At 44.3% G+C, this 17,858-nt stretch overlaps 1 protein-coding gene across 5 annotated transcripts in view; it reads right to left on the bottom strand.

The window, feature by feature from the left end:
- Positions 1 to 17,858, bottom strand: part of pnpla7b (patatin-like phospholipase domain containing 7b) — a 26,744-nt gene continuing 8,886 nt past the window's right edge. For 4 of the 5 annotated variants that reach the window (XM_076078171.1, XM_076078175.1, XM_076078174.1 and 1 more), the window contains 25 exons: positions 17,191 to 17,271; positions 16,433 to 16,553; positions 16,266 to 16,346; positions 15,093 to 15,172; positions 14,238 to 14,387; positions 13,927 to 14,004; positions 11,606 to 11,811; positions 11,370 to 11,501; positions 10,680 to 10,803; positions 10,382 to 10,571; positions 9,511 to 9,660; positions 8,336 to 8,399; positions 7,929 to 8,097; positions 6,922 to 7,104; positions 6,723 to 6,841; positions 5,620 to 5,776; positions 5,311 to 5,427; positions 4,835 to 4,904; positions 4,285 to 4,401; positions 2,766 to 2,914; positions 2,405 to 2,557; positions 2,197 to 2,313; positions 1,707 to 1,791; positions 1,426 to 1,556; positions 1 to 1,287 (listed from right to left, as the gene is read on the bottom strand). In XM_076078171.1, the coding sequence (XP_075934286.1) occupies positions 1,225 to 1,287; positions 1,426 to 1,556; positions 1,707 to 1,791; positions 2,197 to 2,313; positions 2,405 to 2,557; positions 2,766 to 2,914; positions 4,285 to 4,401; positions 4,835 to 4,904; positions 5,311 to 5,427; positions 5,620 to 5,776; positions 6,723 to 6,841; positions 6,922 to 7,104; positions 7,929 to 8,097; positions 8,336 to 8,399; positions 9,511 to 9,660; positions 10,382 to 10,571; positions 10,680 to 10,803; positions 11,370 to 11,501; positions 11,606 to 11,811; positions 13,927 to 14,004; positions 14,238 to 14,387; positions 15,093 to 15,172; positions 16,266 to 16,346; positions 16,433 to 16,553; positions 17,191 to 17,271 (3,087 nt within the window). In that variant the 3' untranslated portion in view covers positions 1 to 1,224. The remainder of the gene's footprint in view (positions 1,288 to 1,425; positions 1,557 to 1,706; positions 1,792 to 2,196; positions 2,314 to 2,404; positions 2,558 to 2,765; positions 2,915 to 4,284; positions 4,402 to 4,834; positions 4,905 to 5,310; positions 5,428 to 5,619; positions 5,777 to 6,722; positions 6,842 to 6,921; positions 7,105 to 7,928; positions 8,098 to 8,335; positions 8,400 to 9,510; positions 9,661 to 10,381; positions 10,572 to 10,679; positions 10,804 to 11,369; positions 11,502 to 11,605; positions 11,812 to 13,926; positions 14,005 to 14,237; positions 14,388 to 15,092; positions 15,173 to 16,265; positions 16,347 to 16,432; positions 16,554 to 17,190; positions 17,272 to 17,858) is intronic. The other variant, XM_076078173.1, reaches the window with a different exon arrangement.

Raw genomic sequence — 17,858 nt, forward strand, 5'->3', positions numbered from 1 at the left:
TCAGAAATCATAATATTTAGTCCCCCAAACATTACATTACAGTCATTTAGCAGACGCTTTTATCCAAAGCGACTTACAATTCAGATCTACACCGTAGGCTCAGCTACGGGAGACATTTTGGGATTAAGTGTCTTACTCAATGACACCAGAGCCGGGGATCGAACCGCCGATGCTCTGATTGAAGGACGGCCCTGCTCTCCACTTAGCCACAGTCTCCCCTATCACTCCCATTAAAAGTGCCCTTGGGCCCCTGACCATTAACATAAAGTCCACTGCCAGAGACTTAGGAGAACTATTTGACTCAGATTTAAGCTTCAAACCACAAATCACAAAAGTTGTCCAGTCCTGTTTTCTTCAAATAAGAACAATCTCCAAAATCTCCAAAATCGCCCTTCTGTCTGTTCCAAAGTCGAGGCTCAAACTAAAGGCGAGCGTGTGTTCCCCATCAGGACCCCTCGGTTGTGGAACGAGCTGCCTGAGGAGACGAGGCTCTCAGAATCAGTGATCTCCTTTAAGTCACTTCTTAAAACACATTTTTACAGACTGGCTTTTATGTGACGTCATCGCTTTTCTGTTTTATTTGTTGATTTTACAAAATTATTTTACAATTTTTATTTTTATTTTATCGTATCGACTGCCTCACTGATCTTTCTGTTGTTGTTATTATTGTCTTGCTTTTGCTGCTTTGTCTGTCAAAGCACTTTGTAAACTCTGTTTTTAAAGGTGCTATATTAATAAAGTTATTATTATTATTAATTAACCTCACCTCACTAAGTCTGTGACTTACCATAAGTCAGTTTAGTGTATAGGGATGTTAGCCTGCTACAGCGCTCACAATCGTAAAGGTATACATGGAAATAGCCGCAGATTCGACCATCCAGCTGCGTTGATCTGAATGGGAATGTCCATTCTACTCCTGTTCTATTTCTATGCACTTAACGGTTTAAACCACTGAAATCTAGAAGGTACAGGAAACATTGAGGCTCTTCACTCTAAACTAACAACGAGTCACTGTACCCATCAACTGCTTTGTTTCCTGCTGTGTGTCTCTGAGGAAGACGCTGAGCAGGCTACCTGGCTGCTCATTGGATGAGAGTCCAGGCCACATGTTTGTAATGCAAACTCAGGGAATCTATCAAAGGTTTCCAGAAATACTGAATTGAAATGTGCTTGTTGTGGACCATCTTTAGCAGCTCTGACAGGCAGTCGTGGCTTTGATGGGTGTCACGGCCCCGGTCTCTGCTGGGCAGTCGGACGGCGTCGAACTCGGACTTGAATTTCCTCGTCCTGTGGAGCAGGAACACAAGGGACAAGTCATCACTGTCTTCCATCTACTTAAGGATGACTGTATCTGTGCCAGTGAGATAAGGGCTGATGGATCGGCATTGATTTACAAGGAATAACTGATGTTGGTTTTATACGTACAGTTTCAGCAGTGTCTGCCGTCTCCTCTCCTTCTGTGTGTTCACTGCCAGCAGTGAACGCCTCAAAGTCAGATAGAGCGCTTTCCACCGCCTCCTCATCATAGTCTGTCTGGTATTCATCAGACAGTTCCTCTGAATGAGACAACAGGAGCACCAGTTCTATTTACACCACTCAGAGCGACACCCGAAGTCAAGGTAGGCTTTGATATTAAGATGTTTTCAATGTATATATAACATCTTTGATGCATTGGTTTGAATTTCAATATTTTACTGATTACTAACCATTGATTGAGGCATTCTTCACAGGTTCGATCCTCGACACTATCTCTGCCAGGTCTGTGAAGGAGGCGTTCGGACAGGTAACCACCTGAAAGAGACAAGCCGCATCATTACAAAGATGACTTTAAATCAGCTTCAATTCACTTTAATCCCACTGCTTATGAAGAAACTGATGATTTAGAACGCTGGGTTACATTGTAACTGTGGTTCTCTGAGTGAAGATACTATCTCCCCAAATAGTTACATATTAGAAGGTAATCTGTGAGCTATTTCAGTATTATAATAATAGTAATGTAATAATAGTTTTAAATGAATTCATCTGAAAACATTTCCCAGACCTCCTGGCAGAATTATTGATTGAGGGCATTTCCACATATTCTGAGTTGTGTCAACACAAAGTCCATACTGGTCTGAAATATGATGAAACAAACAACATGTTCATGGCTTTAACATCTAGTAGTCTGGACTAGTAGTGTCAGTAGTCTGGACTCACATGGCCAGTCTTGTTCTTGTGGAACTCCTCCTGATGTCTGTCCTTAAGCATGCTGTCCACCACGCCACTGCGCTGCCACACATCAAACACTGTCTTTCCGTGCTGGTATCCCACCTCCTGCACACACAGTGAAGAAGGATGAGTGGGAGATTCTTAGCCGTCGGGGGGAAGAGACACAGACAACATGAGACACAGAGGGGGAACTCACAGCGATCTCATCAAACTTGCCGAACTCTAGTGTGCCGTAGTGGTCGATGGGCGGCCGAATGTACTCGCAGTAATCGCTGTCTTTTACCACTTCCAGCTGCTGCACACAACACACGTAAGCAAGCCGGGTTTGGATCTCTGCCATGTTCAGGACCTGGAAGGTAGAATTAGCTGAGTCCAACAGGGCTGTGAAGGCCGGCACTGGTATATCCAGTGTGCTGAGGTTGGCTGACGCTCAACCATTTCTCTAAAATAAGCTCAGCAGGTGATAACTTTGACATTTTCCCACTTTACATGTTTGAATTATTTTTGGAAAATGGAAACTAGAATAACTAGAGAGGACATCTTTCATGAAAGAGTACCTTCACTTTCTCAGCCAGAGGGTTGAAGCGTTTCCACAGCAGCCACCAGCCGTTCAGGGAGTCACCATAGTTGGTCAGGTTGGTTTCATCCCGACTTCCAACATCGATTGCAATCACAACCTTGGCCCCCATAGAGCGAGCCACATCAGCTACATCCCAGAATGAGAGAAACACATTTATTTCCAGGTTTTAGAGGCCAAGAAGCTGATTTTATCAATCAGCCTCTTATTGTGAGCAATGATGTTTGGCATGATCACAAAATGATTTTGGTAATTTCACAAGACAGATTTATATTTAGTTTGAAGGTATGTGTCAAGGAAGAAAGGACATAAATGGCAGCCTCTGTGCTATTGTTGAGTCTTCACCTTTGACTCTGTGGGTACTGGGTCTATTATCTAGAGCAGCACTACTGCTGAGACCATCTGCTCTACTGGTTGAGCACTTTGAGCACCGGATTGTTCTGCCTGACGATGATCATTTCTTTTAGTCACTTGGGAAACTTTATCCCTGCATTGCTACACCCAAAACATGCAAAACACCGGGTTATAAAATCAAAACTTCTAAATCTTAAAATACGCTACTAAATGGAGAGGAGAGAAGTAGTCCTGGTCAGGAGACATGCACACGTTTCTATTTCACAGACCACTGCACATATCTAGGCAAACAAATAGGACCTAATATAGATGACATAATTCAATCAAATCATGATTCTACTGTAGACTAGATCACTCATTCATTAGAGCGATGGAGCTCTCTAATCTCACTGATTGGCAGGATTATCATGCTGAAAATGAATATTCTTTCTAAACGTTTATATTTATTTCAGAATATTCCCCTACCTCCACATCCATTTCCAAAACTGAAAAAGTTATTCATGGACTTTATATGGAATAGAAAATGTCCCACATCATGTCTCTCTCTCCTGTACGTACGTACGATAGAGAGGGGCTGCGCTGCCCTGATCTCCCGCGGTGTTACAGCCCAGCAGAGAACCATTTAGTTTGATTTCTCTTCTAAAACATCCTCCATGTTGTCATGCGATAGATGCAGAGTCCTTTAGTCTACCCTCCACTTGTACATGTGCTCTACAGGTATTTGAATACGATTGATCTCTGGCATGCTGTGAATAAAGATCTGGGTGAATGTCAGGTTCTTCCTGCTTTAGTCCACTATGGGGCAATGAGGGCTTTGTGCCTGGTAGATCCGACGGAGGCTTCTGACTACGGGCAGACCGAGGTCTTGTAAAACTCCAAGACGTCTTTAATGATAGAGCCCTCGTGTCATTTGAGAAGAAACATTCCAAGAAAACCTTTGTTAAATACCAAGAGATCAGAAGCAGCCATTTAGCAACGCCACCTCTTTCTGCTTTACACTTTGATTTATTTGACTTTATATATTTTACTATTGACGTCAGTAAGTGAAAAGGTGCTATTTCTATATTTGGTTATGGAATATATAATTCCCAGTGATGTGCAGCACATGCAGTTAGGTCCACTCCCACCATGTTAGTGTCTCTCACCAGGCAGGTTGTTGATGTACCCGCCGTCCATCAGTAAATGTCCATCTTTGGGATCACAAAGAGGTGGCAGGTAACCAGACAGGGACATACTGGCCCGGACGTACCGCCACAACGAACCTGGAGAAGTGAATGGTTAACAGGTTAACAGGTTAACAGGTTTACAGGTTAACAGGTTAACAGGTTAACAGGTTAACAGGTTAACAGGTTTACACAAAGAGAGAACAGACGGAGTAGTGTACAGACGTTAAGTACTATTAGAACATGCTTTACCTATCCAAGTCGTAATGAGACCACAGGAGTGTTAGTTCATGTTTTGGATCATTTACTTTACATTACATGTACATTTGCTTTGCTGCCCATTATTCTCCAGCACTCAGGTAAACATTTAACTCATTTATTTCAGTAACAAGTCTTTCTTTATCATAAAAAAAGCTTTCAGAGGAGATTCCAAAAATGTAAATGTATTACATGTTTTGCCATCATACAGTAAAGTAGCTGGATGTTTTTTAAAAAGAGGAAGAATGAATAAATGAAAAAGTCCTGCACAGACCGTCAGTGTGAACCCTCATGGAGGAAGCTGTGATGTCTGTTGTAATGTTGAAGTACGGGAGCCACAGGTCCTAGCAGAAGCAGAAACATCATTTGTAATTAAGTATCACACCACCATTATGGAAAGATGCAATCTCACCAGCGCTTACTGTTTTACAACTACAACTTGTTTTAATGTGCTAACTGGTAAATACTGTATATGTTATATCCCATAATAATGATGATGGAGTGCTCACTTCAAGTGTGACATAAAGGTGTAAAGACGTACTGCACATTCAGCTGTGGTAACTCAATCCAAATAATAACGCTTCATAAAGTACACCATGATAAACACACACAGCAGAGCGGAGTATTAGAGGCCGGTAGCACTTTCCTTGTTCCGTGATTCGGAACAAAACCAGTGTTCCCTTAAATTATGTTAAGTCTAATAATCCCTTCTGCCTCAATGCGCAGCTCTTATCCCATGCACCACCGTACCTCTATCTGTTTGGCCTTGAAGACCGAGCTCAGGCCGGAGTTAAAGGAAGCTCCAGAGAACATGGAGGTAACAGGGTAGGTCAGATCCAAGATCTTCTTAAAGTACGAGGTCATATCCTGAGAATGAAAGGGATTTACAAAGGGAAGTGGAGAAAAGTGTTAACTTTGCCCAAACATTCTCTCTCAGAAATGGAATTTACGTAAAGAAAACTAGTGTCAGAAGAGAAGAGAAAAGTCTTATAAATAAATATTAGAGCAGTTGTCAAGAACTTTTTCAAATAGAGTGAATTCAGTATAATGTCAACACACCATGGCCCACTCACGAGCCCGGACCCTCATGCGACTGTTGTTCTTCTCCTCGGCATACAGCGCTCCGATGAAGGAGCCGATGGAGGTGCCGCCCACCATGTCGACCGGGATCCCCGCATCGTTCAGAGCCCGCAGGATACCGATCTGAGAGCAACCCCTAACAAGAGACAGCCCTCCATCAAAGAACATCACATGATATGATGTCATGATATCTCATCCTGATCAACCATTATCACAAAAGTAAATTCTAACAAGTTCATCTGTCTCATATTTACAGTCAGATTCTTTTTAGGATCTGGGAAATGTTGTCAGTAGTGAGAATTTGACTTTTATTTGACTCATCTGGAAACCAACTCCACCTGATATTCACCAGAAGCATCTCTACCACTAACCTCTTTGTGCTCTGACCACTACTTCACATCTTAATCTCTCCCCCTCTCTCAAACCTCGCTCTTCCACACATACTGTTCCTATCCACCGTAATCTTCCCTCCTGTCTCCTCCTCTCTTGCCTCATCTGTCCCATCAGCTCTCCCCTCACCTGACTTCTTCCCACTCATGCCTCCCGACTCTGCCACAGACCATCTTCTCTCTACATTGTTCTCTTCTCTGGACTTCCTCAGTCCTGGTACGCTCGCCCAACCTTTTCAACGCTGCGGTTGTCTGACTCTGTGAATGCTGGAGGCTGGTAGTAAATATATGGGTGCAGTAACACTTTATTAGCATTATATCTGCTGTAGTCGTGTGTCTACCAGGTGTCAGATCATAGCTGGGAGGAATACACGACCTACCTCGTCACAGCTCCAGGACAAGGCAGAGCAGTGAGGGACAGAAACACGTCAATCAGAACAGAAACAGTGAGAATACACCTGCTTATTGGAATATACATATTTTTCACACATATGCATTGATTACAATTGACTGTCAGTTGTTTTGTGTTTCGTAGTGATACTTTTGTCTGCCCTCAATAATTGGATGAAAACATAGCTACTATGTGGAGGTACTACAGTCCCAAAATAGTGTACTTGATTGTGATTGTAGGGTGTGTACTTGCTACTTGAGGTTAAGTCTTACAATGCTGGTGTAGTGGATGTGTTTGTGTACCTGGCACCCCCTCCACCCAGCACAAGGGCAATGCTGTTTCCTGTCAGAATCCTGGCCAGACGAGAGAAGTCGGAATGACGATCTGGAGACTTCTCAAACACGCGCTGGTACAACTCTCTCTGAAAACACCCAAGAATGAAGCATTGGCTAACTGGACCAGAATTGCCCATAAAAGACTCAGTTGGTTGGCAGCTAGTACCAGTTTAGGTAAACTCCTCCGGGAGAAGACTCTGCGGGGGCAGGACAGGTGATGGTGTCTGGAGATCCAGCTCCGCATGTTGAGCCACTCGGCCGTCCCTTTGGGCGGCGGGCCGTCCTCCCTGTGCAGCAACACCAGCTGCTTCTGAGCACGCACTGCACTGCCCTCCAGCATTCGCTCCAACTACAGGTGGACAACAGGAAGACGAAGCAGATGTAGCTTCCACCCAGCTCATCGTGGACATCCATTGCAGAATGGAACTGTTGTGGTATGGCTGAAGTCAGAGTGAATAGTCTTATAAGGCAGATTAGCTGTGGTTTAGCTTTATTGTAAGTTGTAGGGGTTGGCGTACTTACCTACAGTTTATATAGATTAATAACTAATTTCATTTAGCAAAGAAACTGCTGACAAAACTGCTAGGAACTTGCAACCTTTCTCCATCGGGCTTCAATAGCGTTTTCAAGGGGAATGAGATTTAATTCCTCAACTTTGAAATTCCTAATTTTACAACTTGAGAAGAAATCTTTCTCCTCATCTTAAGAACACAGCGTACAGTTGAGCCTCAGACATTCTGCCTCATATCTACAGCATACTCAAGCCATGTTTGATCAGCACTAAAAGCTTCTTATGCTGATTATTCCAGTATTGAGGGAGAACGCTGCAGCTGGCAACCACTAAACAGGCTGTAATTTAACAGCACAGGGTAACTCCTCACCGTCAATATACGTCGAAGTTACCCTTTCATTTCTGATTCTGTCTTTTTCAATCCTTCCATTGGCTGATGAATATTTTTTTGTGAAATACATTCTCTGATTTCATTCATTTGTTCATTTGAGTTTTGTTTTGTCACTTCCAGTGTGGAGATCTCCTCCCCCATATCGGTCGTCACAGCTTGAGAGAATGGTTCGTATGTGAGGCATCGGACAGTTGGGGTGTGACAGCATCCCGTGTACCTTCTGCTAACAGAGCTCCAGCAGCTGACCTGTCGTGAGTGTATTTAAACTGACCTCACCCACAGTGGGCTCCTGCTCACCCAGTCCCACGATGATGATGCAGTCAGCCTGGCGAATGCAGCGCTGGGTCCAAGGCGTGAGGCTCGGGTCAGACTGGTAGAGGACAATGCGATGGATGTCTTCCTGCTGCCCGAGCCAACTGGACAGACGGTACTCATGGACACTTTAAAATAACAAAAACAACGTATGAATATACCTGTTGACTATGTACATTACATGAGATCTGTTCAACAAATCATGTCGGTTAGGGTTAATATGTAACTTAAGATGAAGTAACAGTGGTATTGCTGTGTATATAGACATTCTTAATCAATCAATCAACCAGCAATGCCTTATGAACTTCAAAGACTCTGAATGCATTACTTATATTCCTACGTTTCAACCACTCAAACACAGTGTACCTGTCCAGAGCAGCAGAGCCGAGGCGCTGTTTGATAAAGTCACTGGTCAGGAGGAGAGTCGGACCTTCAGAGAACAAACACGTCAGATGAGTTTTTAAAAGAGGACCTAAGACATTGTTGTGAATGTATCACAGTGCAGGCTCTAAAGTAGATCCTCCTAACCCTTAAACGTGGGTATTAGTATAGTATTAGTGTGTCTTTGCAATACATTTTCTTCACTTCCCTATTCTTCATCTGTGCTTCGTTTGTAGTGCATGTTCTTCATCCTCACAATGGGGACGGCTACGTTTCAGGACTACGGACAGCGGCACATCTACACACACCAACTGCTTTGAAACAACAGCTAAGCGATAGTCACATGTCTCTCAGCCAATAGGTTTGTTGTTTTTACTATATATATATAAATAGATAAATAAAGATCAATGAGCAGAAAGAAGAAAGAGCTTGATTGAATGATCAGTTGACGATTTGGCAAGACTTGACCAATCAGATTGGACTTTGTAAACTCTTAGTCGGGACACCCCTTCTAGTAAGAAAAGTAGTAGAAAGAATATATTGCTGTCTGTTAATGCAGCAACCAGATAAGTGGCCAATTGAATTGCACTTTAACAATAGGATGCATGAGCATAAATACATACACATCAATAATAACATCCGTATTCTTAAAGAGATTGGAGTAATTCCTCACTTAAACCCAAAGGATACGAGGTAAGTGTATCCCATAGTCCTCTCATTGGTCACAGTATAGACTGTCCTACTCTAACAGGAGAAACAACAGATCAACACAGGAGGATTGAGGGAGCTGCAATTGACCCCAGTCAGTCCCGATAGGAGGTCTAATCAGACAACATAGTAAACACCTGTGTGTGTGGGCTATGGCTGCAGGCGCTTTAGACACTGAATCTGATCCATTCTGCTCCCTGGGGTCAGTAGAAAGAAAGGTTTTGTTCTGTGAAAATCCAAAACCATCAGCAGAAAATGACTGATTTCTTAATTATTGCCTTCCAGTTGTATGCCTCAGCCAAGCAGTCAAGTTGCACTTTACATCCATGTCTGTCCAAAATGTGTTAGACATGAGTGTGCAATTGTCATAATTAGCATGACTCTTTGAGTTAAGCACAAAGTGGAGTAAGTACTGTGTGTGTGTGTGTGTGTGTGTGTGTGTGTGTGTGTACCGATGCCACTAAGAGCATGCTGCAGCTCCAGAGTGAAGGCCGTGAGGGGGACCTCCTCAGACACAGGCAGGATAGACACGGTAGACAGGTTGGAAGCTGGATTTCCAGTATCCCATTTGCTGGTGGGCGTGTGGAGAGCAAGACTTCGAGCTGCAGGACAGAGTGTTTTTGTCATTGGACATTTCAGATTTAAATGTTGTATATATTCCATATTGTATGTATACGCTCTTTTATCTTGAATGTCTGCATGTGTAGCGCAGCAGAGTGAGGCTCTGACACTTTTAGCATCCAATAGGCTGGAGGCGAATACAGATCAGTGGGTGTGGTTATTATTAAATACTCATACAAACAGCTGTGCCGTTCCCAGTTAAACGTGATCAGGACAGGCTGAAACATGTCACACTACTTTTGCTGAAAGGAAAGGTGGAAAAGAGGCTCTGATGAGCCCTGTGAACCGGACGTCTCCTTGATAGAAAAGTAGAATATGGAGTTATAACCGACCAGTTCAGGAGATTAAATAAAGGTGAACACAGTGAGCAGCCGTGAGTAAGCGCACTGCTATCTACACATCAGTCCTTCATGAAGTTTGTCTAACATTTGATTTTGTAACTTGTCGTTATAGTTGACTGATGTGTGTAAACTTGCCACCATAGGAACAGTGGTTACATAACCTTCAGAACAGGCCACAACTTAACAGTTCGGTGCGCTCTGGTACATAAACAAATAGCACTAAACCGCTGCATATATCTTGATTTGGATCTCATTTCATACTAAAATCTCCATATGAAAACTGGCAATGTTCCTATTTTTGGTAGAGTACATCAATTCAGTCTCATCCTGAAACACACGAGCAAAAAGGGTGTCTAATTACCAGCCAGGGGTCCATTGCCCTGCTGCATGTTGCCCAGGATCTTCTGTCCCAGCAGGTGAATCAGCCTGGTGACGACCTGAGGATACCTCCTCTTGATGGAGTTCAGAGCCCCTTCGGGTAGCTTGGCAAGCTCAGAGTCCCTGACGGCGTGGACCGTGGTGGCTCGGTTCATGTGGGTCAGGGCCTCAACCTGGACAATCCACAACACAGGTGTTGTACTGCAATGTGCATTGCCTTAAAATGCGTTGCTCCAGTGTGTCTTTAGATTGTGTCTTATCGGCAGTTTCTGACCACTCACCACGCCGATCAGATCCCCACGGCCATACTCTCCAGCCAGCTCCTTCTTCCCATCATCCTTTGCAATGACAGAGCGCAGTCGGCCACTGAGGACGATGAAGGTGCTGTCTGACTTGTCCCCCTGTCTAAAAACAACCAAATCAAACATTACCCACATACAATAGTATGATTTCATTTATTTATTATAGTTGTTTTTTCTTTCACACATCTATATAAATGTATTTTCATAGTTTGTATAATTATTGCAGTATTCCCTGCCTGACTGTAACATGCATAATAGACTTCTTTATGTCCTATTTTCTTTGTTGTATCCTTTCACATGTTTTTCTAGTGTCTCCAAAACACAAGAACATTGGACCTCATGCAAGAACATTTTGGTATTCTTATCTTAACTTGCTCTTCCGTTTTTTCGTACAGTGAGCTCATTGGAATGAGCCACGTCAGATTCAGCAAACGCTGAAGGCTTGGATAGCAGCAGGCTCATAGTACACGAGTCCTACGACAGGTCTGGACCACAACTTGTGTTCAAACCTAATAGAATGTTCAAAATATGAATGGTTCTTGCATGAGACCCAATTTACATAAATGAGGGAGTGGCTAAACAAATAACTGCTTCTACGGTGTAATACGTTTATTAAAATATATCTCATTACTGTCAATGTCAGTGACAACAGCTCCATAGAGGAGATACCTGTAGACGGCACGGCCGGCCTCCACAGCCATCCAGTCCAGGGCAAAGTCAATCTGTCTGACAAATGGTGACACTCTCTTCACCACAGTGTGAGCTACGTTCAACACCATCCTGGGCTCCTCGCGCATCATCCTGACCAAGTCACAAACACAGATTTGATTGCATCCTAGAGGTGTGAAGCTACTTTGAAACCCCCCAAAAAAGGCTGAATGTTTTGTCTGCGAGCTTGATCCTACTCATAGAAGTGGGCCTTGGATATGGAGAGGAAGGTGCAGTCTCTGTGAGCTCGGACAGTGTAGATAAGGGGCTCCCCCGTGAGAACAGCCATGTGACCCACCATCTCCCCCGGGTGGGTGATGAACAGCAAGGTCTCCTCCTCACGGTCGATCATACGCTGGTAAACATGGAGCGACCCAGAGATGACAAATTCCACGCTCACATCCTGTGGAGAGGAAATATAAGAAAGGGTCTGGAGGAAGGGAAGGTGGTGCCTCCCTTAGAAGCCGGGGCAAACGTTACTTTAACGCTGTGCAATGAGCGGCGAGAATATTTCTCAAATGATGGTTCCTGTGTAGTGTTCCTGTCTTTTGTTCTTTGATTGAGGAAACTTCAGATGAATCAACTCCTGTTCAATGAGTGGCTCCTCAGAAGGCTGCATGATGGAACACTATTCTACTGATCCACTGAAAGGTTTTGATCATGCAAGTGTGTGCCAGCAGGCCAGCAAAGGCAGAAATCTGCAAACAACTAAACATGAGCAAAAACAATGCAGGTTTCAAACTTTTACCAAAAATCAGCTTTCCATGGTGTGTGTGTCCTCCATGGTGTGTGTAGGGTGTGTGTGTGTCCTCCATGGTGTGTGTAGGAGGTGTGTGTGTCCTCCATGGTGTGTGTGTCCTCCATGGTGTGTGTAGGGGGTGTGTGTGTCCTCCATGGTGTGTGTAGGAGGTGTGTGTGTCCTCCATGGTGTGTGTGTCCTCCATGGTGTGTGTAGGGTGTGTGTGTGTCCTCCATGGTGTGTGTAGGAGGTGTGTGTGTCCTCCATGGTGTGTGTGTCCTCCATGGTGTGTGTAGGGGGTGTGTGTGTCCTCCATGGTGTGTGTAGGAGGTGTGTGTGTGTCCTCCATGGTGTGTGTAGGAGGTGTGTGTGTGTGTGTGTCCTCCATGGTGTGTGTGTCCTCCATGGTGTGTGTGTCCTCCATGGTGTGTGTAGGAGGTGTGTGTGTCCTCCATGGTGTGTGTAGGAGGTGTGTGTGTGTCCTCCATGGTGTGTGTAGGAGGTGTGTGTGTGTCCTCCTTGGTGTGTGTAGGAGGTGTGTGTGTGTCCTCCATGGTGTGTGTAGGAGGTGTGTGTGTGTCCTCCATGGTGTGTGTAGGAGGTGTGTGTGTGTGTGTGTCCTCCATGGTGTGTGTGTCCTCCATGGTGTGTGTGTCCTCCATGGTGTGTGTAGGAGGTGTGTGTGTCCTCCATGGTGTGTGTAGGGGGTGTGTGTGTCCTCCATGGTGTGTGTAGGAGGTGTGTGTGTGTCCTCCATGGTGTGTGTAGGAGGTGTGTGTGTGTGTGTGTCCTCCATGGTGTGTGTGTCCTCCATGGTGTGTGTGTCCTCCATGGTGTGTGTAGGAGGTGTGTGTGTCCTCCATGGTGTGTGTAGGAGGTGTGTGTGTGTCCTCCATGGTGTGTGTAGGAGGTGTGTGTGTGTCCTCCATGGTGTGTGTAGGAGGTGTGTGTGTGTCCTCCTTGGTGTGTGTAGGAGGTGTGTGTGTGTCCTCCATGGTGCGTGTAGGAGGTGTGTGTGTCCTCCATGGTGTGTGTAGGAGGTGTGTGTGTGTCCTCCATGGTGTGTGTAGGAGGTGTGTGTGTCCTCCATGGTGTGTGTAGGAGGTGTGTGTGTGTCCTCCTTGGTGTGTGTAGGAGGTGTGTGTGTGTCCTCCATGGTGCGTGTAGGAGGTGTGTGTGTCCTCCATGGTGTGTGTAGGAGGTGTGTGTGTGTCCTCCATGGTGTGTGTAGGAGGTGTGTGTGTGTCCTCCATGGTGTGTGTAGGAGGTGTGTGTGTGTCCTCCATGGTGTGTGTAGGAGGTGTGTGTGTGTCCTCCATGGTGTGTGTAGGAGGTGTGTGTGTGTCCTCCATGGTGTGTGTAGGTGTTTGCTGTCCGTAGTACTGAACTGGACAGAACACTATTATTTCTTCATTTGGTTTCTTAGCCTGCCGTCTTTTTGCTTCTTGTGGTCTGTTTTGAGGGCCATCGCTCATGAATATAATTAGTGCTTATATGAGTGCTTAATAAATTAATGCATATGACCCCCCCCCCCCCCCCCCCAGTCAAATGAGAATGTGTTATCAGAATGGAGATGTCGCTCTAGAGATACAAATCATTTCTATATAATAATAAAACAAGATATAATTTAGCAGTAAAAGATAACGTAACCCAGCTGTGTCACGGTGTGGACACTGTTTGTTCAAAGAAACGCATGCATTTGGTGCTTTGATGAACTGTCCTCCAGAGAGCAACACATGGAGAGGTGACTTTGTGTCAGTGTTGGCCCGACACACTGACCTGGTCTCCCTGGTGGGCCACAACAGAACCGGCTTTGACTTGTCGAAGATTCACCCTCCCCTCCAGCAGACTGGGGTTCTGATGAGATCACAGTACATGTTAAAAACACAGGGACATTTAAGCTTTAACTGCCTCAACAAAAATGGATTCATGATTACAAAACCGTTGCCAGATCACCTAAACAAACATTTATCAGCAGTATAATATTTCACAATTTAAAAGTATTCCACCGTTGCTGTTCAATTCTTCCATACGTAAAACAAGATTTGGGATTAAATATCTGAAACAGGTAAATAAAGTTTGTACTCTACCTGCATTTGGATGACCTGCAACAGATCCTTTTTGGCAGCTTGGAAAATGGCGTTCACTTTATTATGCTGCACGTTTCCTCCTCCAGCATCACTGTAGTGGTAAACAGCAGATGGAGCGGGCTGCATGGTCACAGTCTTCTTTAGGATAGACTGAGGAGACAGAGAAGTGTCCTTAAGAAAAACACAGAAGCACAAACTAGATGCTCATTCTAAGTAACAACACCCGGCCTTTACCCATGCAGTGTACTAAAGGGATCCGTTGTTTCTACTGTGTAACATCATAGTGCACAGCTTCAATAAATGCTTATGTTTTAGGCTACATCAAAATGGCTTTTTAATTTGCTCCATCATATCAATATACATGGATACAACAAACACCTGCCAGTTCTGATCCTTAAACCGACTAAATCAATAGCAGGACAACAGAGAGATGCTTTATCCTGAACTATAGAACTGAACTGACTTCATTAGATGCAGTTTGTAACTAACAAACACGGCTGATGCTCGGCTCCTCTCACAGTCTTCTGGAGGAAGCTACAAAGACAACAACATAAAGACACTCAGAGACGTGCAGCTCTGGAGCGGAGCGGAGTCAGTACATCCGCTAACGTGTCTGTCGGGATGGGGACAGTCATGAAAATGACTGATGTTGTGCTCACAGGATGTCCAGCCTGTTTCTGCACTCTCAAACTCTTTCCCTTCTCTTATTTGCTCCACAACATTGTTGACTTGCATTACACTAATCTCGGACCAAACTGAAGACCGGTCACTACAGACTCAATGATATCTGTGTAACTGGCTCCAAACGTTCAAAACCTGGAGGAAGTGCAAGAAAGAGCATCCTTATCCAGAGACCTTCACAGCGGGAGGCAGAGTGTCTTCTTTGGAAACTTGAGCCCGTTCATATACTCTCTTGAGGTCGGCTGACATTTCACCTGCATAACACAAGAACATGCAGTCATGGTATTGCTCATCAGGGTTTAGTGATTGCGCCGATGTGTCTTAGAGGCTGCTGTGTAGAAACCTGCTGTTGCTGCCAGTTTTTACTGGAGCAGCATCCAAAATCTGATTATTCATGTTTCTTTACAGTTCAGATATCTTGTGAAAGCCTTTCTCATCTAGGAGGGGGCTCCCCGACTGTAACAAGAACAAAATGATAGGCTGAGGTACATGAGACTATCGCTTAGCTGTTGTTTCAGAATGATAGGACAGGGCTGTTAGCTGTGAGTGTGTGTGAGTGTGTGTGTGTGTGTGTGTGTGTGTGTGTGTGTGTGGTGCTGTCCAAAGTACTGAAACAGTAAGGCAGACACGGTTTCTAAGCCTGCTTGCAAACCGAGGAATTACAACTTCCAGGTACATCACGGGATGCTATGGGCCCCAACAAGACTTTTTAAACACTGATTAACATTTCAACTTCCTGGTACGAACGCTTGCATTGCAGTTATTTAAATCATTAGGTCAAAAAAGTTATAAAATGCCCTCATAGCAAAATCCAGACTTATTTTCCGTCAGCCGTTCAAGTGAATGGGGCCTCTCCTCTAACTCTTTATCCAGTTCTCTTCGTACATTCTCTAATTCTATTTCCCCATTGTAGCAATGCCCAGGCAGGGAGACGCCGGTACCCAACCCTTCTGTTGTTGTTATTCAGGTGCTGCTCCGATGGTCCTGCAAAGTCTACATGGTGATTTATTCACGCACACCAAGTACATTTAAGTATTACTAATATGCTGATATTTAGTTATTATTGGTGACCTGCAAAAACAATCAGAATTTGATTTTGCTTTTTTGACATGAGCAAATAAGAAGGAAAACATCCTGTAGACATTCTACATGTTTGTCTTTATACATGTTCCAGGGCTTTCAATTAAGAACATTACACGTAGCTTTAATCTATTTACATGATCCGGTAGCATGCAGATCAGTCCCATCAATACAAGAAAATATAAAATATAAAATAAATATGTATGTGTATAAAATGTATACTGTGTGTGTGTGTGTGTGTGTGTGTGTGGGTGTGTGTGTGTGTACCTGTAACAGCCAGCGGGGTGGAGGCAGAGCGAGATTTCTTGTATTTAGACGTGGACGTGTCAGATAAGCTGGACTTTTCTGCTGTAATGTGTAACAAGAAAACATCACTACACACACAGCACTGCTGCCAAACGGTGACATGTTGAGGGAATGTTGTTGTTTCTGACCTGCGTCACCTTTTTCAGAGCCAAGGTCATCAGAATGGGAAGGCTGCCTGCGGAGGCCTCTGTGTGGATGACCGTCACCCAGAACATGAGCCACCGACACCAAGGAGATGGCTTGGCTCTCCTGTAACACACATACATCAATATTTCATTTGTAAACCCTCTCTAATTAGATATGTGCTACGGTTAAATGTATATAGTGGAATTCTGATTTCAGCTATTAATTCTCCATCCGTGACATGACGGATATGAAGTTTGAACTTTATTTGTTGTCAAATCAAGTCTCTCTCTACGTCTGTGGAGAGGGACGGAGAAGATATTGACTCTTGGCATCAAACACTAGCTTGATTGGCTCAATCTATGCGTTATGTAAAGCTGACATATGGAAAATGAAAAAGGTTTGTATGAAGATAACCCCATCCCTCTTCCCCTTTGATAAATTACATTACTGTTGTATTCTCTCTCCAGTTATTATGCCTTGGTCTGCTACAGATGGAAGGTATTCACTCCTCCGTCTCTTTCCCTGCTGCTGGTGTTTATCTGTTAGCTGCACATCCACTGGGTGTGGTTTGTTTTACAGCTGTGCAGAATGAGGTTACAGTCTTGATGTCTTGTGTCGGTATCTTCTTGTGCGTAAGCTGCTGTTAAACATCACTCATGCTCTTAAGAAGACTCTGCTTTAAGACAGTGTTGCACATCAGAGAGCAGGACAAAGTGTGAGGTTTAAAGAGTCCCGATCAGTCAAAACCATGAAACAGTACCGGGTTGAAGAGCTCAGTGGTCAAGCCAAGGTAGTTGTGTAAGGCAAGGAAGGTCACTCTCTGGAGACGCACCATGATGATCTACAGAGGGCAGAGCATACAGACAGCACTGTTTATGGATCCACATCCTTCACTCAGGACCAGTACCACATGGGGACCTCGAGTCATTTGTAATTCAGTGAATGCGGAGGAGGTCATCTGTCATCTTGATCCTGAGCTAATCTGCCATGTCTGGAATTTGTCAAGAAACAATTCCACTGCAAATTACCGACCATATTTCTCCAAACACAGAGGTCATGTGATGATATCAGTCCCGTGTCAAACTGCCTTTCAGTGATTTGGGGCTGGATTTGGTTTTCTTTGACAAGGTTTTTGGGTTCTTTCGCTCCTCATTTCTGGTTGATAATGACAGTAAAATACAGACTTAACTAATCCTGTGTTGATGCTCTGCAGGAAACACCGACGTGTGGGGTCATTTCTAAATCACACGAGGTCCCCTGGTAGTACTCGTCCCATGCCGATAGGGCTTAAGATGGTAGCTCACTTAAAGAATCAAAAGCCCTCTTCGCACGGGACCAGTATTACCAGGGGACCAGTATTACCAGGGGACCAGTATTACCAGGGGACCTCGTGTGAACTAGAAACGATCCCCCGCAGTTGTGTTTTGT

Source organism: Anarhichas minor, unplaced genomic scaffold (assembly GCF_050575085.1).
Source record: "Anarhichas minor isolate MPS153535 unplaced genomic scaffold, ASM5057508v1 ptg000063l, whole genome shotgun sequence".
Classification (NCBI taxonomy): domain Eukaryota; kingdom Metazoa; phylum Chordata; class Actinopteri; order Perciformes; family Anarhichadidae; genus Anarhichas; species Anarhichas minor.